Consider the following 21756-nt stretch of genomic DNA (forward strand, 5'->3'; position numbering starts at 1 on the left):
TGTCTACAAAATTGCAAAACAGGGCATTTTGGAAACTTTCCCCATGAATCCAAAATGCTAACTCTGGCACACTGTATTCTAAAAACCTATTACCAGACAAGGTATTTGTGATGGAAATGTATTAAGTGCTTTATTCTTAAATGTGAATAATGCTGAACTCTGGAAGCAGAGTTCAGTTCATCTTGACCCAGTCTGAACTGTGCCATCCGAGTAGAACAATAACAGGTTGCTCTCTGTATTGTTTGGGATTCTTTTTGTTTGTTTGTTTTCTTTCCTCTCACTCTTGACTCTCAGGGCCGCAGCCAAACAACACCTTCCAGACAGGCATCGAATCGAGGCTTGTCTGGTGAGAAGAAGGACACTGCGAGGAGGAGCAGGGCGGAGGGAAAACAGTTCAATAATAATTGTTGATGTATAAACCTCGTGTTGAACTATTTTTGGTGGTCAGACCTCTGAACCATCTGTGGTGACGAGCTCTGTCCATTCAATTGAATTATTCCAAGTTTCTGTTTAATAAATGCTTAAAGACATGTAAGTGTTTCACATCACATTTGTTTTCCCTAAAGGAGATTGATAAGGTTAATTAATTTCCATTACAGTCTTCAATGATTTTGCAAAGCTTATGTTCAATGACAACTTTTTATGCCAAATGCAAATGCAAAAAAGAAACTCTCACTTTCCACATTATCTACAGAACACATGCCGACTACAGTACGGTGAAGGTTAAGGGCAGATTGTGATTTATGGCAAACATACTATGGCTAAAAAACTCAAGTCAGACGCCGGATGTCCATGCATCACTAAAACCTTCTCACCCTTACTTTTTGCAGTGCTACATAAGGACACACAATTTCCTGCACTTTTGATGTAAATCATGGAGCTAAAAATCATCTGGGCTGTTTCTTTTATGCAGATCCAGATTACAAATGTTCTCATTACTTTCTACCAATAAAAACGTCAGCTAGGAAGATTGCACGCTCTGACAGAATATCCGTGTGTGTGTGTGTGTGTGTGTGTGTGTGTGTGTGTGTGTGTGTGTGTGTGTGTGTGTGTGTGTGTGTGTGTGTGTTGTACATACGAGGGGTCAGCAGGATGACGGAGGTGACAATCAGGGAACAGATGATGAGGATGACCAGCAGGGCGATGGCTATTCCTTTCCAGTTCCTCTGTGGCGGAGCGCTGCCGACCAGGTCCTGAAAAACAACATGACACATCACACACTACATTGATGCACAAGCAAACACACACATACCTCCACAGAGAGGCAAAACATATCAACTGTAAAGCATTTAGGTAACAGACTAAATGACGTGTCAAGCCTGATCTACTCTCTGCAATACGAAAAGATTTTGAGCGATGACCTTCAGGAGATGATTTTTATTTCACAAAGGACACACAGCGTTTTCAGTAATGCTCTTAACATACATAAGGCAGATGTATTGTGTACTGTCACAGTTGGAGCCAGAGGACGGCTCATTCTCTGTCAGACAGATGGCGACAACTTAGCCACTTGTGTGCAGTAACACTGCGTCCACCAGCTGCTCCTCGCTGCTCGCACACGATGAGCGTCCCTGCAGCTTTGCCCGACAGCTGTAGAAGAGCTACGTCTTCAACGCAGATACAACAGGCAAAAATAATGAGCTGCTCTCCTCACACAGCCCAGCAGATGGTAGATGGCTAATCAGCGCCATCTGAAACACATATAACGCAAAAGTCCACAGGACATGTGAAACGTTTCAGGTGCGGGAGGCAGCGATCAGGTGGCCTCTGCAGACCGGCCGATACTCGCTACATGCAGATCTTAAGCTATTTTGATCTAGAAACCCATTTTTGGGAGTTTAGCAGTGTGATTTAACAGATGGGCGTTTCATAAACACACACACTATCATTCCCTCCTGGACATACAGTGTACCATATCAAGCAGGAAAAACCAAAGAAGTAAGTTCACCTCAACCACCACCTCCACCTTCACTTCACAGGCTTCATCTGGTAAACAGCGAGAAGAGCGCTGCACGCTACTGACCGTGGTTACTGCCATTTCCTCATCACCATATGTTTTCTTGAATAGGTAAACCAGCCATTTTTCGACTTGGTTTTTATCTTAAATACATTTGAACATCTTTCTATTTCCTCTCAACAGTAAAACAAACAACGTACGCCAGCCTTTCATTTTTAGATTCAATGTTAAAAGTAGACTAAAATGATCAGAACAATACGACCATTTAGGCTCCTTTGTGTGGCTCAAAGATGCCCTTCAGATCTAAATGTTCCATAAAAGACTATGTAAGATATTCTACAAATGTATTTGGCTGCCCAATCGAATTTCCTGCGACCCACCTGTGGGTCCCGATCCAGTCTTTAGGAATGAATGATTTAGAAGACAGGTAAGGCTAGGCTAAGGTGCTATTCATTTAGCATGTGAGTAGCCCTACATATGGTCGAGAATACATTTTATGAATGAATGAAATCTCCATCTAGAAGGTTGAGGGATTAAGGCCAGAAAATCAGGGTTTCTGGCCTATCTATCATTTGGACAGACGGACCCATTCAGTGAGGAAAGTGAGCGGCTCCATCCACCCGTATCAGTCCAGCTGTTGATATCCTTGTTACCAATTAGACCTGTCTGCCTGCAGTGAGTGGTTATACAGTATGCAGCAGCTCAGCGAACCAGCCACAAGTTAATGAGCGATGTGCGTACACATGCGAGTACAACAGACGGCTTGAGTATCGTGGGTGAGATGATGCTTTTTTACATCTTTTAAGACTTGAAATTACTGCATGCAAGTTGTATTTAAACATTTTAAGTGCGTGTGTGTCTGTGTGTGTGTGTGCATTTACACTGCGCACATGCACACAGCCCATCTCTGCACAGTTTGTCTCACAGGGAAGCAAATCAATACTGAAGGCAGTGAGTACACATAGAAAAACAGCAGGCACGGCAATACGCTGATTTATTGCTGCAGAGGTAAGGCTTTTCACGATCAGGTGTATACTAAATTCATAAGATATTAATGTCCCTGAAAGACATACTGTTGAAGTTGCCTTTGACATCAAAGACCGGGCCTCTGAATCAAGCCAGAAATAAAACAATAAGAGGCTTTGACAAGCGATAACAATCTTGTTTCCGTATACTTGTTTTCCCCGTATGGCTGCCCTAAAAAGACAAACCATTCAGTGCAGGCAGGTGACTTGTATGCAGCCCAGTCCGGTACTAGATCTAAAAATGTGGCTCAACGTCACATAACATTGGAAAAGTGTCTCTCAGCAGAATATTTTCAGACACTTTGATACCAGCCTGGAAGCCATGTGAGTAAATATTTACTTACAGTCATTTCTTTCCACCCACAACACATTCTGCATCCTTATTATGCTGTAGCACAAGAGGCACATGGCAATACTTTCAGTTTCCTTCTTTTTGAATCTTAAATACGTTTTCCACGGGCCCTGTGAGATAATTCAAGCTGTGGAAATGTTGGATGCAGATGACTTGATGAGTAGAGCAGCTTCCCTCCAGGGCTTGGGCATTTCTGTAAACAGACACCCAATTATTCAATCAGAGGTCAGGGAGCTTTTCCGCAATTTAAATCGATAGGCAATCAAATACGGTTGGACGTTTTCCTTTTTTCACTATAAACTCCTCAATAAAATCCAGCATCCAGTTGAAATAAATACGGCCATTAACCTTCACAGCCAATATTCATGGTTACATAACACAAACTTAGGAAAGATGTGATGGATGTGTATCACACATTGTGACAAGCTACATGCTGGTCAGGACAGCCGTCACTGCGATTTAAACCACCCAATCGATTTGCAAAACCTATTGGAGTGTACGATGTTAAAACCCAGCTGTTCGTTTTCTCGAGTGTTGAGCTATGCTCGGCAAAATTTGTATATTTAAAATATCAAGTTATTTAACTGCTTTATTTGCCTAAATTCAGATAGTGTTACATGGAGATGTTTCCATTTCAAAGTAGTCACAGGTCAAAATATAAGGGGAAACCTGTCAGCTTTCAATGGCTGCAAAACACATTCTTCATTGACCCTTCACCACTCAATCAGACGGTTTGAAACCCCCATTAGTGGCAGATGGAGGTGGTTGAACTGTAATGGGTACGTTTATGATCTAGTTTGTGCAACGTATTGTCCGAGCATGTCTGAAATCATCAGCTGTTACGAACGGCTTCACAGCAAAGACATAGAGGATGGAGACGTGATTTAGTTTGAATGGGAATAATGGCTCACATGCTCTTCTTGAAGGCGTTCAGAAACAGCTGTATCAAGGAAGAAAAATAAATAGCTGGGGAGAGAAGATCAAACTGTTACATTATGGTTGTGGAATATCTCTAAATACTGGTTGTTATTTCCGTCAGAACCCTTTCTGGAATTTCAGTCTGCAGTTGTGTTTCTCTGTGTTTCTGTTGTTCTTTTGCACATGCTACCCTCCCTCCACCATGTTGTGAAGTTGTGTGATCAGTCCAGGCCACAAGACTGTTTGACTTGCTCTCTACATTTTGCTCTGCCCTGGTGACAAATGTGCCGCTCTCCAAAAATCCCCTTTTGCAGGGACTTAGGAATCACTACTTGTGTGCCTTTCAGCAGCAAGCTATTATGGTCTGTTAGATTCCCAGCATGCTCCACATAATGCTACATTTCTCAGCCCAACTGCTAATACAGTAGGGCTTCACCTGTTTCCGCACCTTTGTTTTTGGCGCTCTTTGATTTGTTGAAGTTTTTGCTCTGTCATCCCGTGTTTGCATGATGTTTCATTTTCGTCTCTAGTTTTTTTTGTCACCTGCAGCCCTTTTTGTCACTGAGGACCACAACGGCGCACGGTTACAATGTTCTGGCCCGGGAACCTGTGCAACAGAGTATGAGTATCTCCTCATTCTGGTTCTCAGTCTTGTTCAAGTTCTTTGAAGGCAAATCAAGTCTGAGAATCGCTCGATGGCTAAAGGGATGGAAAAGTGCCAAACCTAGTGGTTCGCTAAATTCTCTTTTGATGCTGTTAAAAGCCCTCCGTTGTAAATTTTCCCAGGTGCAAATGATTAACCATCCCCTAATGCCGTTCACTCCACTCATATCAGTGGGCTCCTCTGTGTGGGTGACAGCTCTCACATTGTTGTTGAGCTGTACCAGAAAGAGGTTTTGAGGAATTCACACGTTCACTTTTTAGTGTGGCACCTGCTTGGTCCAGTTCCTTTAACATTCCCATCCATCTCGTGTCGTGCTGAGCCGTAGTCATTGCATGAATGAGGACATCATCCATCTGGAAAACTATTCCATCGAGGCTTTCCTGCAGCTGAGACATTCTCTTTTGGAAATCTGTTGTTGCAGTGTAGATGCCAAAGCAGTCTGTTAAAGCAATATCTCCCAGTATTGAATATAATTTTGCAAAGTGGATTTGCCAAAACGCCAAATGTGTGTCCAGATTGGAGACTACTTTGGCGCCCCCTCCAAGAGTGTGATCCACTGATGAAAGCACATGCCCCTCCCTGTTGACTTATTGGTCAACTTTGTCAGTTCTACACACATAAGGACCTACGGATGATCAGGTTTTAGAACAGGAACCATTCCTGCACACCAGTCTGTAGTAGATGCCCCCCGAAACCCGGTTCTAAACAGGAACCAATAAGACAGTAGTCAATACCCACAGTATCAATAAGGTCTGGAGTTACCGGTTCTGCTATCTGTACTTGAGATCTCGTCATCTCAAACCTCGTCTCTCTGTGGCTGTCTTTACATGAGGGCCGGAGTCGTGCTTCACACACACACACACACACACACACACACACACACACACACACACACACACACACACACACAAGAAGTATGTGGCTATGTTTTACTCCAGCAGATGCTGAGAACTGTAGTTGTCAGAAATGCAACACAACCCTCACAAGTAAGACAGGTAACACCAGCAATTTATCAAAACATTTGGCGAACAAGCAGATCATAAATGTGCAGAGATGCAGAATTTACGTGCGTTGATCAGCCGCCCATCCTCGTCCACTGCAGGTGAAGGCCCTCAAAAGTGTACATGAATACAGTAAATGTACTAGTTTTCTTCACCAAGGTTTAAATCCTAAAAATAGTATATTTACCACCATTTTCAGGATGGTTTTGATCATTTCCACGTAGCCATAGCTCCTAGTGCAGCAAATAAATAATTACAGATTGGATGGAAGATCTAATTTTGTACTAGGAAAAGCCATTTGGAGCCAACATCATGCTAAATTATCTGAATTCAGGGTGAAAATGAATCTGCTACGTCAACACTGTGGAAAGTTTGTATGATGAAACACCCCATCAATTTCAGTGCAATCCTGAAGAAGCTCCACTGGTTAAACCTCCTTAGTATCTATGTACACAGATTTAGGTAGTAGCTTCTTTCTTTTCATAAGCTACTTTATTTATTGTCTCTCTCGTTAAAGACCCAACAATGATACTGAATCCATGTATTCAAAAAGTAGACTCAAAAGCAGCAGCGAATGTTTTAAAATAGCACTGTTCTCTCATCCAATCCACTGCTATTAAAGTGTCTGAGCTCTGATTGCTTTACCCCTGCAGATTGCTTTATCCTTTTGTGCGGTGTGGAACATTTCACCCACGTACTCAACCACAAATGAGCTGGGAGCACCAAACTCAGGCACATAAAATGTCACATAAAAATGTATGAATTAGCCAACACCTCCGATGTTTCCAGCAAATCAAAACCCTGAAGTGACGTACAGAATCTAACTTCAGAGCAGCTGATTTCCCGAATGTCGGACATGTTGAAGTATGCAACAAACTGAGCAGCTGTAAACCTGTGTATTCCCTGGAGGCTGACCTTTACTGATGAGCTCTTAACGAGGCAAAACGCATGTCCGTGTGCTAAAAGGAAATCTTGACCTATAGCAGCGTTTTCAGACATGCTGAGATATTACTGGCTGTCTGCATGAAGCCATCTCCGTCTGTTTGTCTGTGTGAAGAGCAGGCTTGCATGCCATACAGCTGATAACAATACAAGCTGCATCAATAAACGAGAGCCGGAGCCATTTTCACCCTCTTCTCGACAGACAGCACATCTAAACAAACCCGGTGCGTTTCGGTATTGCCGACTCTAAAAGGGGAAGAGAATCCCACGGAGGGAAGCGACACCATTTTTTTCTCAATCCATTTGTTACTATTTTCATTTTATTTCTAGACAAAGGGGCTATAAAAATGAAGCATCTTTTAAAGGTGAAGCTTAAAAGATGCTCCCATTCTCTATCTCTCTCTCTCTCTCTAATCCTCTCTCCCTCCCACTTTCCTTCTGTCTAACCATCTCTATGTCTCTGCTCGCTGCTGAAGTGTGAAATGGATCTTTACTGATCTCTGAGCACCTGGTTTCCAAGGGAACCAAGAGAGTAATTTGTGTCAGATTTGCAGTGAAGATGGTGCTGGCTGCTGTGCAGTACAGCGGGGACTAATATTAGTGTCACGTGGGAAATGTGACCGGAGGCTCACGAAATTAACTAACTAACAAATATGACACGAAAGAAAACAGACATTTGAAACAAGGACAAACTTCAGCTGCTGATATCGGACCCTTGACACTCGATATATCACTCCACTGTAATGTGTAGTTGCTGTCTGGGTACAGGTCAAACTCGAGAGTGAAGCAGTAGCCTTTGGACATAGGGGTAAACTTTTCCTCTGGAACAGCATCAATTAATCATGGGCATTCATGAAGGAGATTAAGAATTGATGCCAGCTGGCTTTTGGTTCATGGACGGTTGCGCATTAGCGTGCCTCCGTCTATCCAGCACGTCTTTGTCCCCTTTGAATGTGGAGGGTAAGGTTTACACTCAACCGAGGCGCGGCAAAGAAAACTAAATGTTGTTCAGATGAGATATTGTAATGCAAATGTGTTTGCTGATAAGTAATCCGATAAGTAGAGAGAAGCACAAAACTGTGAATTGAGGACATGCCACCTCTACAGATTGTGGAGTCACATGGATCAACATGTCTGACTCGAACCACTGAGGGAAAAGACTGTAAGAAAGTCAAAATGTGACATGGACACACATGTGGAGGAATACAAAAATAAAAAAAACAGAAGAAGAGAGGAGACAGAGTTCAGTTGCTGCTGCTCACGTAACACAAAGTCAATTGACATTCGCTCATCTTTGACTTCAGTTGCTCTCTACAGTTGTCAAACAGACGACGAATGAAAGGGATCAGGAACATTTTCATTACCTGCTGATAAGGTTTTGCTCTTACAAATTTCATCACAAGCAAACAAGTAGCAGAGCACTTCAAAAATCCTTCCGCAAAGCTCCATCTGGTTGCAAGCAGCTCTGCAATTCAGAAAGACAATCACACAATAAGCTTTCCCAATCCAAATTTAGCAAGTTCTCCATATAAGGAGATGGAGTCCAGCGCTTTCTAATTAATTGAAGGGAAATATAATAATAATAATAATAAATTTCATTTTTAAATGCACTTTTCTTTCAAAAGAAACTCAGAGTGCCACAGAGCCAATATATAGTAAAACAAATAAAACATATAGTTAAAACATGGTTAAAGCAACCCCTATCTATAGTGTTAATTTAGTATTAATTAAAGTGGATATGATGAACATTGATGAACATTGTAAGCAAACGGTTGCTCCTTTACACATCCAACAGACACAAAGTGACATGAGCATTCAGTTGGAGTCATGTCAAATATTGACTCTCCCTCTAGCTGTGTTTTGTTCTTCACAAACTCCTGAGGAAAGTTATATGGCTTTTACTTAAGCTGCTAAATGCTCTAAATGTGAGTCGCTAACTTTGTGCGTCTGCTGTCTGGTGCTGAGCCCCTAGTATACAATTTGGTTTATCCACCCCTCACGTCGCAAAACCAAAACAATGAGCTGAAAGATGCTAAAACTCTCCACAGACCTGAGGGGATAATAATCAGAGATACAACTTGAGTTGGATAATAATTATCTGTGGGTTGCTTACAACTGCACATAGTCATTTGACTCATTATTAATATAAACATATTGATCAGTACAGCTTTATATACTTCCTTAGAATGGATGGACTTATTTGAATGAGGAGTAGTAACAGTAGTAGTACTGTGGTTAGTTATGGTAGCAGTAGTATTTATAGTGGCATCATTGATTTATTGGTGAGGTAAGTAAGTAAGAAGTGCACTATGTTGTTCTTTCTCAACAACTCAAAATAATATTAAATGATTTAGACCGCTGCCTTTTATGCCATTATCGTATTTCATCTGGGAATAAATGATTCAATATCTGGGACGATGCTTCTTCCCTTCCATGGCTCACTTAAATTCTTCTAGTCAGCTACAGTATTCTGTGTGTTGACAATGTTACATTAAATTACACCCAGTCAGCGTGTCTCATTTAAAAATACCATGAGTGCCGCATTCGTCTTATTGTCACAACGAATACATTACCAGACTGGAGCGGGAGGACGCTCCGAGGGATCTATTCTACATCTTCAAGAGAGAGTGTGTGTGTGTGTGTGTGTGTGTGTGTGTGTGTGTGTGTGTGTGTGTGTGTGTGTGTGTGTGTGTGTGTGTGTGTGTGTGTGTGTGTGTACTCATCTACATTTGGCATGAAATCTCGTAGGACCTGGCTATCTCTCAAGTGTACCCGGATGTATTTTTGTGTGACTCAAAACAGGAACATTTTGTGCAATATGGTGGACGCATTAATGTGTGCAAACCTACACAATCCATAGAAACACACAGGACAGACGACAACGTACAGTATAACATACAGTAACAGCAAACTGAACAGTGGGGCCAAAGCCAAATGTAACAAAACTCAGAGTCCACATTCCTGCCAGCGTCTCTGAGGCTGTACTTGGTCCCAGCAGCGCTTTTACAGGATATCAGCATTCTAACATGCTCGCACAATGACAACGCTAACGTGCTGAAGCTTGACATTAAAAACATTGTCTTTTTCCGGATGGAAGCAAATGATTCAGCATGTGGCATGAAAACAAAATTCCAAAGCCTGTTGGACATCTGTGCAGCACAACATTTAGCAGCAGGTGATGGTTACGGATGAAGAGTTTCAATTCAAAAGGACTTTCATGTTTAAGAAGCATGAAATTCCATAATGATTTATTTTCTTGAATATTGTCCTAATTTAACATTTGCACTCTGAGAGGTGACACGCACGCTCTTCATTATTATTGCAATTTGAGTTTGAATACATAATAGTTAACATGTAGTGAATTATTCCAGTGTGTTTTAGCCCATGCAGTCTGTAAATAGCTATTAATGCCTATTGCTTACTGATCAACCATATAATTAATAATCATAAGAACTTATTCATTACATTACATTTAGCTGATGCTTTTATCCAAAGCGACTTATATGTTTGCTCTATACATTGTAGACACAGCAACGGGGAGCAATTCAGGGTTAAGTGTCTTGCTCCAGGACATATCGACATGGACGAGCGGAGCCAGGAATCAAACCACTGAAAGTCAGGCATGATAACCACTGAGCCACAGTCGCCATTGCTTTACTATTCATTACTTATTTATTGATTGATTGACACCTTCACTGGAAGGTTTGTCAAGACATTCCACAAAGATGGTTTCAGTAAATAAAAGATAATTAATTATACGTTCATTTTTTAGCCCATAAATGTTTGTGTGGTGAAGGCTTTCGGGTTTTTAAGATTACTGCACAATCATCGACTTGCAGCCACTGGAGTTTTCCAGTGTTTTCCACAGTAGCCCAAGTGTGTTGCAAAAATCCATTAGGCAACCTCTCCAAAGAAAACAAATACAGTTGTGCTGGCCATCAGGGATATGTCCTGTCTGGTGGAAGGCCAGTCCAGCCCTGTATCCCAACAAAGGAAACCATGGCAAAGTTTACTAAAAAAGGAACTATGGACAGACTCAATAATTGAAAGTGTGTAGATGTCATGGGGAACTCTTCCAGAGGATAATCGTTTTAAAGAATCTACAAAACAGATGGAAAGAAAATTCAAAAGTTGAAGAATAAATACATATTTGAAGCTTCTGTATAATAGAAGTAAGGCTCCATACAAATAGGAAATGTGTAAGAGACAAAAGAGACCAAAAATGGCATTATCATTTCTGGGCTTCATGTGGCTTTTCATTTGTCTTTTATCAGAATTACTACCATGTCGTACTGAGTGTGACACTGGGAGGGAGATGAGAAAAGTAAAAACGAGGCGGCGTTTGTGCCTGCCAAATCTATCCACATGAAAAAAAGCAAGACTGAGGAAAAGAAGTGTTTTCTCAGGAGATAGGAATTGCCGCCTGCCTTTTGGACCAAACTGGCACAATATCTTTTAATCATCAGAAGAACTGCAGCGCACAACAACGTGACTGAAGTCAAATCACTCAAGAATGGATCAGCTGGAAGGAACCCTCGCTGCTGTTTCTTTTTTTTTCTCCTTCCCTCTTAAACCGAATGTTATGTTTCTCGAAAAATTCCCCAGTTTCCTTAGAAATGAAATCCATTTCGAGTTAAAGGAAAGATAAGAGACCTATTGTTACGCCCAGCCTAGGGGAGCCTGAGCGCAACATACGGATGGGTCTCCCCACCTCCCAAACTAGGACCAATGCTGCAGAGGAGTAGTTCAATAATGCTTTTATTTTCCACCAGGTGTCATAAATTCTTCAAGGTGAGCCTGGCCTAAAATAACAAACAAAACAATCTGTGCACGTAATCTAACTTCCCTACCACAAAAGGAACAAAAGAAAATACAGGTGTCTTACCTATCTCCCTACCAGAAAACAGGAGAAAACACAGCTAAACAAAAAGGGCTTCTCACCCCTACCGACACTCTTCCTAACCCCACCACCCCAAGGATCCCTCTTGTGCAGCATGGCCCGGTTGGAAGCTGGAGAGAGAGACGGCCTCCCCAGGTTCCCTCTTATATACCACCGTCCAATCACCTGCAGGAACAAAGCACGGCCAAACATATCACAGCTCCCCCCTCAGGCAGGGAGGTGAACAGCATTCAGTGATTTTTTTCCCTACATTCATAACACCTATTATGCTTTCCACATAATCATGTGCAGACCAAATGCATTTAGAAGGATGAAAGTTCCAGATGGGGAATTCACGACAGCATTCAAATTGAATTTAATCACAACCGAGTCTACCCATCTCATCAATTATGTAACAGGTCTTCTTATACTGCACGAGTCACCTTTGATTCCTTCAGTGTGGAGTGGTGCTTGTGTTTTAAATGACAGCTTGTCTACCCTGCTGCTGGAAATACATACCATACAAGTGGATACTTTGAACAAGACAATGACCTGCAGTTCAGAAGAAGCGAGCACATTAATGGCTACGTAAACAACAGACTCACAGCAACAATGTGGTGGCAATTTCAGTCCGCCTTTATAGCACCACGGCCACAGCGTGAAGAGCTGTTTGCAGTGGTGCTCAACAAAAGAGACTGACAGTGATGCCGTATCAGATAAACAATATGGAGATGCACTTGCTGAGCCTGTAATGACTGTCACAATAAAAGCAGCAGCATTTTTGAATGGAGGAGATAAGATACGCTTGAATTTATTTGCGTGTATTCCTCAGATTCAAGCTGGATAAAGACCCAGGTGCCCACAAGACGTCGGCCAACAGCATTAACACCTCCACTGTCAGCAGCAGGGATGTTGCAGCTCAGAGTGGCTAGAGTTCAAGTCTCAGATGTGCTTCTTGGCTTGGCACGGTGCTTTCTGTGCTCTGATATTCTCGTCTCTCTGCCCCCGTCTCTGCATCATTAAAAAAGTAGACGCACAGGCTGGGATTTGCATTTGAAACTGATATTACCGACGAGCAAGGTCACTGTTGAAGCTACGGCGTCAGTGATGGGGAGGAGGGATATATTTTCCCGAGCTCCGCGTCCAACAGGAAATTGTGCTGCTTGTACAAACTGTGCACTCTGAAAAAGGGACAAGAAGTCAAGGCAGGAGTGAATAAAGACGAGTATTTCTGTTTCATTATTGAAGGTGAAAGGATCGCTGCATGTGCATTATGACATGTGCAGATGAGCATGTGTGCATTTCACTCTCTGTGAGCTTCCTTCGCCAAGTCTGACTTTCCCATTTTCCCTCTCTACCTTCATGAAATACCCATGCTTCCTTTTTTTCTGATATAAACATGATTAAGGGATAATGTGGTGCCGTCGACTGCACTACCACTTTCATAAATGTATGAACAGGACGCAAAAAAACGAAGCGCTTAATGCTTAAAATATTTAAAGGGTTTTGTCCACATAGACACGAGAAAGATATCCTCGAGAAGTAAACAAGAAACAGTAAAATGCTGTTGAGGTAACATATCCTGCCATGCAACACTTATGTATAATGGAGAGAACCCTGAGCTCAACTGATGAAACAGACCTTTTTATAAAATCAGTGCCGTAAGTGTACCGTAAGAGACAAATACTAAACAAGCAACACCTGTTATGCAACTAGATTCATTGTCAAGATGTTTTCACTTCACTCCGAGCAAACACAAGTTTATCTCTGTGAAGCACCTTTCAAAATGAATTATTGGCAGGAGCTCAGTTATGTAAACCTATTAAGTGGATTGTGCCATTACATCACTTCACAGTGTTCCCTATGTGGCCTCATGCAAAGCACAATTTAAACTAAACGAGTTAATAAAACAATGCAGAGCAATTAACACCCACACATCTGTCTTTCTTTTTTCTTAAAGCTGTGGAAACTTTCACCTTTGGCTCCTGAAACCAGAGTCAAAACAAAAATAAAACCTTGTGTATCAGAAGACCATAGATGTTCTCACCAAGTCAAGTTGCTCATGAAAACAGGTTATTGTGGTAAAGATGCTACACCTGAGGTTGAAATAGGAGTTCATTAAATATTTAGGAAGAAGTTTGGAAGTAGGCGCATAACTGCAACCTAGAAAGAAAAGTAAAAAAAAAAGCCTGAACAGTGTTAATATCGAATATTTGGGTTATCTTATTACAATCAGCTGTTTCCGCCGCTGCCGCTACACACGCGCGCGCTTGTTAGGAGAGATAAACGCCAAAAGCGAATGAAATGAGCACAGAAGGGAACAACAGCTGGTCTGAGGTCCTACCTGCTCCTGCTGCTGAGCCGATTTCACCTGCTCGTTCGCGTCTTTTCCAGAAGTCATGACGGTAAACGAAGAGGAGGGAAGAAGAAGAGCGCGCGCCGGCGTCCGCTGTTGACAGGTGCAGAATAATGAAGCGGAGAGAGACGCAGACCGAGAGAGAGAGAGACCGAGAGAGAGAGAGAGAGAGAGAGAGAGAGGCGTACCAAGTGTTCAGGGGTATCACGTGATTTGTTAGAATAATGTAAGAGACCGTGGGTGCAGACAGCGCAGGGTTCAGCTCATGTGCAGGAAACTGAGAGGTGGGAGGTTCGGCTTGCCTTTTGGAGTAGCAGTGTCATCATCACCCACAGCGCAACGGGCTCCCAAAACTCCCGCCTACGGCATATACCGTGTTTAGTCTTGAATGTATTATTTATGTATGATAAGTTATACTATTGGACTGAGGCGCGCATGTGCATGGGTCAATCAACGACTGGGGGATCAAACAGAAGGTCAACGTAAAAAATAATAAATAAAAAACGTCAGATTGCAATCAATCAATCATTTGTGCTTCATTATCTTAACAAAACAAATGCGCTTTTTTTTTTAAGCATCTTGAAACCACAAAAAAACTGGGACAAAAATAAGTAAAAAGTGAACTTCCATCATTAGCAAAAGTTAGGAGCAAAAGTCTTCTATGCAGTCCAGTCAGAGAAGTTACTACGTGATATAAAGGAGAGCTCAAGGTGTTGTCCCTCCACCTGGACCTATATTTAGTTGTACCACTACCAGGCTCCACTTCCCGCCGCTCCGCTCCGAGCTCGCAGCAATTCTGATAATATGGAGACCTGTCAGTTCGCATCAGATCACTGTGGGCACTCATTACTGGCAAGTCCATTACACAGGAAATGGAAACAGGAATCAATGCAAGAGGAGCAAACATACTTTTAGGTATAGTGGAGGTATAGTCTTCCGGGGGCAATTCTTTCGTCTTAAGCATATTTACCGTGTTCTGTGCATCGCAGTTGAGAGAGAAATAGAGAGGATTTGCATATATTCTTTACCCATAAAAACCATGATCACTCCGCTATATTGTATGCCAATACTGCTGTTTTGCCTGCCAATAAAACAAAGGGTTGCTGCTGGGCTCTTGAGAAGCGGTGCAACCGTCCTCCCACATATAGAGCAGAAATAGTTCCCGTTCCCAACTAAATATTGTTTGTGCTGTAACTCTTTCACCGTGTGTCACATCTCTGTGCACACACAATCCGCATTCCTGTTAGCACAGCTTGTCTGCCTATTTGTGTTGCGCACGCACGCACGCACGCGCGCGCAGCCCTCTCGTTCTGAAGAGAGATTTTCTTCAGAAGTCAGGAACAGCCTCTGCAGAGCTCCTGGCTTTTTGAACCAGTCATCTGTTGGGAGGGAAAGGAACTGAACGAGCTCTGATAAAACGGAGCGAAAGTCCGCGACGTGCGTCAACGGCGGAGAGGAGATTGTGGTTCAAATACAACGTCTTCGTCACTGTCATCTAAAGGGGGAACTGTTGTTTCAGCGTAAAATCATAATTTTGTTATCTTAAATTAAAACATGATGATTATCATAAATGATATAGCAAATCATGACATATTTTGATTGTTCCAGGAAATTAATCTTTGCAAGTTTATTCTGAGATCACACTTGTGTTCATTGTGTTTATTACTTACTTGGAAATAATAATCATGACGACATGAAGTGCTGTCAGATCATATTGTCAGATTAGGCAGAAGGTAAATGTTATCAGCCCAAGTTCACTGAAACATTATTTGATTACATTTGGGGGATTAAGTGTACTTTGCACCATAACAAAGTAAATTATGTACTTGGTTTACCTATTTAATTGATACTATTTCAAAATTTCTTCAAAAAAAAGAGAACAGAAAGTCAAATTTGTCCATCACTAGTGCTAATATAATAGAGTACACAATCAGGATAAGCACAATCACAATAACAGAGAAGTACTAATAACACAAATAAAGATTATAGGCAAGTTATTGGGCAAGGTATTATTTTACCAACTAGAGTCAAGACTCTAGTTGGCCCAATTCTATGGTGCCTCTGAGCAGGAAAAAAGGAGAAAAAAAAGAAGAAATTATAGAATAGATGGAAAGACACATTTCTGTGGCATGACAATTCTGACAATGGACTTTAAAGAGGCCATAAAGCATACCAACCCATTTGGCATTGTCGTCACTGCGCAGCTTCACACTTCAGGGAGCTGCACGACCAGCTCAGTGCCAAGAATGATTTCAGCACCACTGCTGCGGACAGCTCCACTGACACACGAGCAGAGAGCCTTGTTTCCCTTTCACCGAAATACATTCAAATAAATCTAGTTAAGCATGTACAATTAGGTTTGCACTGCGTAGAGATCCCAATAAACAAGAAAAAAAGGTTTACAAATGAAATGAATGTCAACATTATCCTGTCAAAATGTAAAAAAAAAAATCTCAAATGTGTGACATTGGCTGTGGCTCTATTATCCGTCTTCACTCGCGCGAGAGGGCTTCCCACAGTCACTCGCTGACACTTTAAACTCATCTCGCTGTCAGAGGATGCGGGCACCTAATTAGCCGCACACAAATATCAACACAGTTTGTAAGAGAGGTGAAACGCAACCGGACATTAACATGATAAACACACAGCATTAAACCCCAAAAAGGCAAACGTTTAAAAATCTCTTAAAAAAGCTTGGCAGAGAGACCTAAACACAGTGAGGGGTGCCACAATTGATCATCACGACCCATTACATGTAGATTCCTGGTAACGACAACAACAAAAAGAAGCAACACACAAGCAGGCGTAATTGGCGAAGCAAATACAAAACGCCGCCATGGCGGGTTAGAGCGAGGCTGCAGAGCTTTTGTTGCGCCTCTTTTGAACCACATTTTTTATCAGCTAATTGACGCCATTTTCATATACAGTATATTCAGTTCTATCATTTAGTGGTTTATATGCTGCCTGATATAGCATCTCTAGGCAGCTCTGGCAAATACATCCAAAGCCCTTTAAACAAGCACTTTGCACCAAGCAATTAATGTGCACGGCTGTTAAAGTTATTGATCGCTTATTTTTTCCCCTTTCTGTCTGAGGGACCAACAAACAATCAACTATTTAGATGATTGTTTGTTGGTCCCTCAGACAGAAAGGGGAAAAAATAAGTAAATGTCTGTCAATAAACAATGGTAAAGTCTTCAACTGAATGCTAGCACCCCCCAGTGATCACTAGTTGTCTGACATCTTTATGTTGGTAAAAAGAAAAAGACTAAATGAATATTCAGCAAATTTCTCACAGGACAATTCCTCTGTTAATCGTTTCCACTACAAGACTCGTGTTTATTTTATTACTAAAACACAGGCACAAATTAGAGTTTATTATGAAGACATTAACTTGTAAGTTGGTGGGGAACATGCAGTTACTAAAAAGGCTAATCTTTTCCTGATTAATGGATTATGAAGGAGATGCTGAATAGAGAATCCAAATGTCTAAATCCCGAACCATCTCTGCCATCGTTCAGTCAGTTCAGACTGAAGTTAAAGAGAAAAAAGGGCGAGAGAGAAATGAGGGCGCCTAACAAAGGCCGGTAGTTTTGTTTGATAACCAATCATTATCAGCCGCGCTCTCCGCAAACAGCAGAACAAAAAAGCCTCACACAGCCACAGACACTTAAAACCGACAATACCAGGCAGCACACCATCGGCCATTATGTTTTTGTATTAATGCATCCCTGAGGCTTTTTTTTTTTGCCAGCGTGCAAACAGCAAATCATGGAAACGACGACAAACACAATGTCATCAACACCTGTACAATCTAATGCAGTGCACATTTGCAGAGAGTATCATTTTCACATTTAGTCTAAACTGTGTGTAGTCTTTGCTTTTTTTCGTGGTGTTTCAGCAACCCAAGTTTCTGGATTTGACTTGTAATGGTCAATATGTGCAAACAGTCAGCATGTGACATTTTAACCTTCTCACTTTTAGTCTTTAGTGTAGTTCATACTTGGCAGGAACATCTCTCAGCAGAGCTACAGTTGAGGACACTGAGGCCATGTCATCTGCATTTTGTTTGGGAATTTGGATTTAGCAGTGTAGGACAACACACACCAGGTGTATTTTGCACATAAAATACTTTGGGGTTATTCCAGTATTTTTTTTTTAACTTTAACTACTTTTAGGTCATTAATAAATGCAGTATTCACCATTTCCTCACCATTGTTTCATTACTGGCATTGTGTCTCTGAACCAGCATTAATGCATGTTGGGTTGAAATGCAAAAAAAAATGAATATAATTCAGCAGTTCATTTTTGCCATAGCCAACCAATGTATTTACATTCAGTGATTATCTCTCCATGTATTAGTTTTTATGTATTAGTTTGTATTGGTAGTGGCGGAGTCCGCATTTCAGGGCCGGGCAATATATACATTTTATATTGATATCGGGATGAGACGAGATATCGTCTTAGAGTTTGGATATCCTAATATTGCATAAGCGTTGTCTTAGGCTGCATTCGGGTAAAGCGATGTGACTTTCCAGACTGTTCTAGCTGTTCTATTATTTTCATTTACACACTTAGTAATTTTATCCACATTACTGATGATTATTTATCAGAAATATAGTTGTGTAAATATGTTGCGAAAACACCACTAGTCAAACCCATATCCTTGCAATGTTGATACAGGGATATTAGGTCTAAAATATGGTGCTATTTGATGTTCTCCATGTCGCCCTGCCATACCGCCATTCCCCAATGTATGAACATGGAGGGATTTTTATTGTAAAGGAGCCGCAGAAAAAGCAACGCATGTCACTGCAGTGCAGACAGTGTCAACTGCAATTGTCCATCAAAGTTGAATCTACAAAATGATATGATGGACATTTTTTTTGTTGCAAAAAGATGGCAGGGTTTAATGGGACAAGGAGGAGCAGTCAGCTGTTAGATAGAGAGCCGCAGCTGCACATCTCCAACTCCTCAGCAAGGTAACCAACTGAACTGTTCCCTGCTGCTGTGTGGAGAACTACTTGCAGCTTGAAGCCAGATTACGGTTGCAGTTATGGTTGACTGACTTCTTTATTAAAACAACATGTGTTTGTTTGTTTGCACTGTAAACAGATACACTAGTTGCACTTTAGTTATAAACACACAGTAACTGAAATGGCTGTTTGCTGTAGCATGAAACTGTGCTTGCTGTTTAACTTTAAGGATTGTAAATGAAACATAAAACATTGTCGAGACTTTATTTCTCAAGTCTGTCTCAACATTTTCTGTAGGGGGAAGTACGCACGGTATGCATTGGGGAATGCATTGTTTGTGGCCCGCTGAAATGCCAAACACTATAATATAAAATTGTTCTGATGCACAATGCCAATACATCAGTCAACGATGGCTGCTGATTTAGGAACAAGCTGTTTCCGATCAGCTCTGCTGCCTGCTGTCAGCCCGACCAACTCAATCATCAGTCACGTCCCTTTCGCCCTCTGGCCGGCCGTGATTCCTTCAGCTGTCGGATTAGCCACACACTTGCATCACCGGGGGTAAATACTGCTATTTGCATCCTCGTCTGCTGAGCGGCGGCTATAAATCTCGGGTTAAGGTGTGCGGACCGTGCTTCAGAGATCATTACTGTACACTTCAACGTCATCAATCCGGCCCTGAGAAAACAAGCCCACGTGTGTCGCGGAGTGACGAAAGGCAGAGAAGTTTTCCGACTGCAGGCAGAGGTAGTTTTTCACTGTCTGGATGTTACCGAGACGTAATTAACAAGTGCACACATTTTTAATCAGACTCATTATTGGTCTTTTAGCAAGAGTGGACTTTTGGGGGGAAGCAATTAATATACCATTGTCTTGTCTGTAAATGTTTGGACACACACACACACACTCACGCACACATACACACAATATACAACATTATATTGACTTTTTATCATTCCCTAGCTTCTGTACCTCACTCCTTGATCTCCATCAATACTTAACAGTTTTTCTAGGAAGGCTGCACTGGTCAACTTTCTTGTTAAGTATTAATAACAGAACCAGTTGGTTATTGTGTGACACGATGCCTGTGTTGTTGTTTTATTGTAGTATAGTACATTCTACAAGTAAACTAGAATTACCGCCTCACAGTTGTATGAATCCGCCAACCAGTCATGTTGTTGTCTTTTCAAAACATCACCACTTCATCATTTTACCCTATGAGACATGTTTGTGAAATTTTCATGATTAGAAATTCTTGAGTTATGCCCAAAAACATGTCTGTGAGTGTGTTTGTCCATCAAATTTAAAATAGTTCAACCGGGATGTTGGTTAAATTTGATGAAATTCTCTCCAGGCTTTCCGGAGATATCCCGAGAATGGGACTGACGTGATGTCACAGTGACCTTTGAAAAAATCTAATCAGTTCATCCTTGAGTCCAGGTGGAAATTCTCTCGAGGCGTTCATAAGAATGGAACAGACGGATGTAAAATCCTAAAACATAATGACTGTCGATGGTCAGAGGCATAAAAAAGTACAAACTTATAATTATCTCTGTATGCTGAGTCTGACATGTGCCGTGTCCGAAATCAAGTTCTATGAACATAGAGTCACCACTACCGCAGCATATGGATATATATTCAATCGGAAATAGTATACATTTTGCGTAATATTGGTTTCATGTAAAAGTTTTTGACATACTAAAAAAGTCTCACATGCTGTTTTACTAAATAGCATGTTGTTATGGAATTTTGGACACAACCTTTTTAACATAATGTACTTTTCCACTAAATTCTATTTGATGTAAACGAGGCAATCCATATCATATTTCCTATCATGATTGCTGAATGAAATACTGTACATTCATTCAATCAGTATTTGAGCCGCATTTTTAAGAGACCCTTTGTGCAGTATATTCTTCTGTACGGAAATGAGACTGCAGAGGATGAAATTGGTTTATTTTATGTTATACCGTTTTCCAGCTTTGCATTATGGCAGTTTCACATTGCCTCTTCTGACCGACTCAGGCTCATGACTGTAATGTTTTATGCTCCACAGTCTACTGCCTCGCTGTGTGCTCCATAAGGTGCACGTCGTACGTCGCAATCCAAAATAATCGCTGCTGTGAACCCGAAAGAGAACAACATCCCAGTAGCTCCCCACTGCGTGCACTCGCAGATTCTCTCCTGAGGAAAAATATTATCTCGGCTGCACAACACGAATGCCTCCAAACTCAAACAGAAACAAAGGAACCATAGAGGTCGTTTTATGACCAAAATGACATCCTCTGGGACCAAATTGGGACTTTTCCTGGAGACAACAAATAACTGAGGGAAACAGTGTTATAGTGTTAAGGTTGCTAGTAATGGAAGCTCACAATGTGGTTCCAGTTTGGCCTCCACAATAGATCTCATGAGTGCATTTATAGGATGTCCAAACCAGCCTTAATGTATTGCTAATAGCTTCCCATGAACATATAACCTGCAAAATCTCCTCACATGTATGACTCTGTGGCCACAAAAACAGCCACTGCCACAGTGTAGACTGCAACATTTCCAGGATAATGCAGTTTGCTCAAAAGGTAGGAGACAGAAAAGATCGAAAAGAGTCTCAACGCGTACATGGCTACAGCTCAGAAGAGAGAGAGGTCCACCGAGAGGTCTCAGAAGAAGCCCTGCAGCCATGACA

General features: G+C 41.5%; 1 protein-coding gene across 1 annotated transcript in view; it reads right to left on the reverse strand.

Annotated features, from left to right (window-relative positions):
- Positions 1 to 21756, reverse strand: part of dpp6b (dipeptidyl-peptidase 6b) — a gene marked incomplete at both ends in the record, with an annotated part of 56100 nt that overhangs the window by 20182 nt on the left and 14162 nt on the right. The window contains one exon of the mRNA XM_079217609.1: positions 1079 to 1193. Coding sequence (XP_079073735.1) covers positions 1079 to 1193 — 115 coding nt within the window. The remainder of the gene's footprint in view (positions 1 to 1078; positions 1194 to 21756) is intronic.

This window comes from Taurulus bubalis (assembly GCF_910589615.1).
Source record: "Taurulus bubalis genome assembly, chromosome: 1".
NCBI lineage: Eukaryota > Metazoa > Chordata > Actinopteri > Perciformes > Cottidae > Taurulus > Taurulus bubalis.